The sequence below is a fragment of the Penaeus japonicus genome, unplaced genomic scaffold, assembly GCF_977035675.1.
Source record: "Penaeus japonicus unplaced genomic scaffold, GWHDUDI00000001_assembly GWHDUDI00000014, whole genome shotgun sequence".
Taxonomy (NCBI): domain Eukaryota; kingdom Metazoa; phylum Arthropoda; class Malacostraca; order Decapoda; family Penaeidae; genus Penaeus; species Penaeus japonicus.
Genome location: NW_028234416.1, coordinates 12,035,421 through 12,041,393, shown reverse-complemented (window position 1 = coordinate 12,041,393; position 5,973 = coordinate 12,035,421). Strand labels below are relative to the sequence as shown.

At 47.7% G+C, this 5,973-nt stretch overlaps 1 protein-coding gene across 2 annotated transcripts in view; it reads right to left on the bottom strand.

Moving 5' to 3' along the window:
* The window catches only part of LOC122246565 (guanine nucleotide exchange factor DBS-like), a 361,752-nt gene extending 356,684 nt beyond the window's left edge, over nucleotides 1-5,068 (bottom strand). For both annotated transcript variants that reach the window (XM_086543917.1, XM_086543918.1), the window contains exon 1: nucleotides 2,870-5,068. In XM_086543917.1, the coding sequence (XP_086400043.1) occupies nucleotides 2,870-4,934 (2,065 nt within the window). In that variant the 5' untranslated portion in view covers nucleotides 4,935-5,068. The remainder of the gene's footprint in view (nucleotides 1-2,869) is intronic.
* Nucleotides 5,069-5,973: the final 905 nt, after the last annotated feature.

Here is a 5,973-nt window from a genome sequence, read left to right as displayed (position 1 = left end):
CAAGAAGAAGAAACAGACATGGGAAAGTGTATATGAAGTAGAAGAAAAAACAAAACAAAACAGGAGGTACAAAAGGAACAGAAAAAAAGTAAAAAATAAGACTGGAGAATGAGAAAGAAACAAAAAACGACAAGAGAGAGAGAGAGAGAGAGAGAGAGAGAGAGAGAGAAAGAAAAACAAAAACGAAGGTAAACACACATGGACAAACGAACGTAAATACGTGGCCAATTTACCCTCTCTTGAAATCATTACTCACAGACTTCCCAAAACTATGGACGGAAACCACGCAACAGAAAACGGAAAACAGGAGGGACACAAAAGCAATAATAAACGGGAGAACCGCCTTGGGAATATTGACCAGCGTCCATCCACCCGCGTCCTTACAAAAGCGGATTGGAGATCTAGGAGAAGAGGCACACTCCTTTCTTTATTCCTTTTCTTGTTTGTCTTTATCTATTTTCGTAAGTGTGTGTGTGTGTGTGTGTGTGTGTGTGTGTGTGTGTGTGTGTGTGTGTGTGTGTGTGTGTGTGTGTGTGTGTGCGTGTGTGTGTGTGCGTGCGTTTACTCCTTATCTTATGCCTTTGCCGTATTCAGTATCCTTCTATATATACATAGGCCTACTATATGTTGAAACTTTCATAGCAATGATACAAATCTTCCCTTGAAGATATTCATCGTTGCTATTGATTACTATCATTATCACATCTTGCTATAATGGTAACCATCATTACCATCATTGTTACTTGCATGTTTATCTTTACCTTGTCATAATATCATCATCACCACCATCATTGTTATCATTATCGTTATTGTTATAAAGATTATCATTATTATCATAATCATTTTCATTATTGTTATCATGATCATAATTATTATCATTATTATTATTGTTATGATTATCCTTACTGTTATCATGTTAATTATCATATTCATCGATATTAATGTTATTGTTATCACCATCATTATCATCAATCATCTACCTGTTCACTTCTTCCTCTCTTTCCTTTTATTTTTACATTTCACCCTTTTAATCATATTTATCTTTCTCTCTTTCCTCCTCTTATTCTTCTTTTCTTACTCCTCTCATAGGAAAGTCTAGATCAAGATGCAACGTAATATTCTAGAGATCATCAAGTCAAGTCAGTGTTGCCATCAACATTGCTGGGACACGGTATTCATAACTTGTAACGCTTTTAGTAACTGCCGTTCATTGTAAGTAGCGTGTATTAAAAGGGTATTGCGTTTTTCATTGATTTCGCGTTTATTGCCATTGCACCTTTATAGTGTTGATTATGAATGGTCCTATTCAGTAAAGGTAGCAGCATCATTAACTTCATTTTTGATAATTGTGTTATCTCGGTAAATTTGTTCTGCTATTAATACTCTAGCCATTGTTATTGTATTTTGTTATGTAAGTTTACAATTGCCGTTATGGTCAACAAACTGAATTACTTCTAATAAATGACATGAGTGTTATCCTCATTCGTTTTAATAACAGCATCAGTAATTAAGTTAAACGCACTTCGTTGCCAATGCCAATAGGATAATTTTGACCACACATTCCAGTAATATTTAAATCTTTGGCATTATCATTACTTAAAGCTTGTGTGATTGCGTGTGTATGTTCGTTCATCTGCGCGCGCGTGCGTGTGTATTCTAACAAGCATTGCCTTGAAATGCTTGGGCATATTTCTAGCCTTTTTTCGTATCTAGTAAGAGTGTGCATTCAGTTAGCTGCATCTTGTATCCGTATCTCTGAATATCAGTATGCAATGATGTACAATCATCTATAAAGGACTTCGGATTGACATATATATGCTGCAAAATACCATCAGTGAGCCACAAATTGATATTACTGAAATTTTGAAATTCGGATATCAAATATGTCTAATTTCCATTCTAATCCATAACTCTAGATACAAATGACAGTCTCTCTACATATCGCAGCTTTACAACACTGATTCTCAACTCACGCTAAAAATGATTGATGGCCATCCAAAAACATTTTGTCAGCGTTTAATTCAAAATGTGATCTGCCTTACTTCAGCAGGAGGCTGTGAGTTTTAATTTGTAGGCCACTGATTAACGGGTTCATCCAATTTTCCCTACAAAGGAAAACTGGCCAAATAATTTCGATCTGCTGCCCTTAATCAGGGTTGATGTCATACGATGGTTAGGTACAAGTTTGTCCAATTGGTGCACTATAACGTCAGCGTTTTATCTGTGTACCGCTACAGTTGCATGGATTTCATTACACACAAATATAAATGAATATAGTCTCGATCTACTGAAAGAAACATGTATATGTCCAAATCTATAGGCAGAATGGAAATATTAATTATCACTATTAAATATTTGTTTTGAACTCACAAGCGAAATTTAATGACATGATAACACTATAGTAATACTATATTAATAACGAGTAAGATTTACTCTTTCTGCGAGCAGCTTGGAAATGTTAAACGTCATTGTGTTCATATTACGTCCCATCCGTTGCCATAGTAACAAAAATACTTTCTATTCCTAAAGATCGACTTGCTCTATTACTCTGATTAAGTCGTTCTACTCTTCTAACATGTATCTATAAACTAATATTTAATTAGAGCATACGAGAATGACCTTCTCTTCAGTATCTTTAAAAATAGTTTTTAATAAAAGAGATGAGATGACAGATGAAACGTGATTTTTTCTAATCTAGTATCTTATTCTACCTATTGTCTTGATAAGAATAAGTCTACGCTAGTTGTTTTGTTTAATTTGGGCTCCGCATGGCTCCCATACCGATACGACATCCACCAGACAAGGAGCCAGTACAGGAGCCACCATTTCCTGAAATCCATCAGCCTTATAAATGTACACGAACACTTACCTCTAACAATGCGCAGTCGGAGTCTCCCGTGGTGGAGGAAAGCATAGGGCAGGTAGAATTCCCTCCCCTGAGTGACCACCTTGACGCCTCGACGCCCCGTCCCGACGGCGCCCTCGCCCGTGCCCCAGTACCCCGAGTCAGGGCCTCGGGCGGACGACCCGCCGCTGCACCCACTCTCCCCCGACGACCAGGTGAGGGAGGGGAGGAACTGAGGGGAGAGGGGGGAGCAGCGCGGGGGAGGGAGCGGGGGTAAATTCAGACAGAAAGTCTGACCGTCGTCGCTAAGCGAAGTAATGTTCTGGTCTAGACTGTTATCACTTCCGCCGAGACTGAGATGGAGACGCTCGCTGGCGGCGGGCTGAGGCAAGCCATTGGGGACCCGAGGGGGGGTGACCACCGGGTCCACCTGCTGCAGCGGCTGGTGCCACGTGAAGATCTGGCTGTCGTCCCTCGGCCACGACAGAACGTCCTCCGGGCTCAGGATGTGCGTGTTGCTAAGCTCAGAGTCCAGGATGCTATCGGGGGTGCGCTCCCCAGCCGCCAGGTCACCGTCCCCGGGCGAGTCGCTCTCGCCACCCCGGGGAGACACCCTGGCCATCGTCTCCATCGCCTCCACCCTCGTCAGGACCCCCGGGAGCTCCTCCGCCTCGGGCGTACGGTCGCCGTCCGCGGAATCCTTCTTCCCGCCACTTTGCTTCGACCTGTTACATTGCTCCTTCATGCACTTGGACAGAGGCTCCGCGTCGTCCTTGAAGCGCTGCTTCGCTCCGCCCAGGTTGTCGCAGTCTTCCGGCAAATCGAAGGTGACCGAATGACCCGAATCTGACCTCTTTCTCCTGAGCTGCCCTTTGTGTTTGAGGTTGGACCTGAGATTCGAGGTGGGCGTGACGGCAGCCATGGGCGCGGCGGTGGGGGTGGTGGGCGGCCGGGGATCACCGTGGAGCGAAGGGAGCACCGTGTCTCTCCTTCCCGGGGTCGATGGCGAGAACCTTCCGTCGCCAAGGCTCAGGACGGCTTCGTGGAGGTAACTCGGCGCCGCGATGCCGTTACTCGCTCTGCCCGCTCCCCCGTCTCGCGCGCCGGAGGTCACAGCCTCGCGCGCCATGGAGGTCATAGCGTCTCGCACACTTGAGGTCATCGCGCTGAGCTGTCCCGTGCTGAAGGTGAGGATGCCGTCCGTCACGTCCCGGTAGCCGCGCGGGGGGTCACTGAGAATCTCGGGGGTGTCCGTGGAGCTGCTCCCCAGCGCCGAGTCGTCCAGGTGGAGCGAGTAGTCGCTCCGGGTCTTCGTGGGCTTCTTCCTGCTCTGCCCCCGAGCTCGAGTCTCGTCATCCTCGTCCGACGTGCTCATGACGTCTGCTCTCTGCGTGGCGTTCGGCGTCCCGTTTTCTTTCGCCTTAGAGGTGTCGACGCTCGGTCGGATGACGTCATTGCTGGCCTTGGTCACCCTCCGGCGGATGGCAGAACTCCTTCGCGACGCCTGCATCGAGAACTTCCTTGGCAGCGAGAACCTGGACGAGGGGTGAGGGATCGGGCGCGGGCTCTCCTCCGTCGTTCCGGGGAGAGAGCGCCGCCGGGACCTCCCCGCAACGGGCTTCTCCTCCTCTCTTGCGCCGACGGAGCCCTTGGCGTCATCGCTCTTCTTATCCTCTCCAACACTGATATTTTTACTCTCCGGCTTCACTTCATTTCCATTATTGTTTGTCGCTGCCGACGCAGCATTTACCGATTCAGAGCGAGGTTTCGGCGGAGTTTTTGTCCGTAACTTTTCCAGCAGATTTTTGGCAGCCTCGCCGGTGTCGTACCTGTGGTCTACACAGCCCTCGGTATAGCTCACACTGCTGCGGAGCTGGGACGCCGCCAGGGCCTGGCCGCCCCCCTGGTAGATCCCCCCGCTGGCGGAGAGCGTGGGCGTGGTGGGGCGACGGGGGGTGCGGCGGCCCCCGCTCCCTGGCCTAACGACATCCTGGTGAGTGGCTGCTGGAGCAGTGGTCGTGGCGGCGGCTGCATCTCCTCCCTGGTCGGGCACCAGCCACTCCAGCAGGTTCCATAGTCGGCGGGACATGGCGCAATGGGCGGCATTATGTGCGCCCGCCCGCACTCGCACATGCAGCTCCTAATCCTTCCGCGACGGAGGCCGACGGGCTGTTTCTTGCCACTGTAGGATCACTCATCATTCCTCGGCGAAATATCGATCAACGGAAAATACACCGAATCTGCAGGATGCAATCTTCAACAACACCTAAAAATACACTGCACAAGAACACACACACACTCTCAAGCATATTCACCACCGTCTTTGAACACGAGACACTCTACACTTTGAGAGTCCATCACAACAAGTAATTTATTCCTGTCTCATCACAATTTCCCTCGAGAGGCCTTGATCGAGAGCACCCAAGGCGGTGGGACCGAAGCCAAGTACTCTAAGGTCACAGCTCGTCAAAACACTCGTTTCGCAACATAATCAAAGTTCTGCCTGGAAGGTCAAAGAAAGTTTTAATAACTCTTATCAAAATATCTGCGAATGTACAGAAGGCGAATCCCGGCCTTCATAATGGTATTCAGTCCTGTAATCCTCAACCAGCCTCCTGTTTATAAGAATCTACATCTATTGTTTTCGAAGGGTTGCATGCGTCCGTCTCTCTCTCTCTCTCTCTCTCTCTCTCTCTCTCTCTCTCTCTCTCTCTCTCTCTCTCTCTCTCTCTCTCTCTCTCTCTCTCTCCCTCCCCAACCACTTGTACTTCCTTCCTTCTCGTCTCTCCCATATCACACCATTTTCCGACTTTCAGTGACTGCCCCACTGCACTCCTGCATCCTGGCCTGGCTGTAGTCCAACAAGTCTGCTCTTTACTTCCGGCATGTCTGGCTCCAAGCGAGTCTGGCTGCTTCTTCCATACGTCTGACCTTGTCGGCCTTGCAAGCACGCTTAGGCCTTGGCATGCATGCGAAAGCAAAGGATCTCCATCTAACTTCCAACGTTCACAGGCGAATGAATCGAGTGGATAATCATGAAACACGAATCTAAACCTGCCCCTTTGTCTCTCCGTGCTTACATAACAAAGCTATTACAATAATCAAACTAATTTGACGTTTATTCTCTC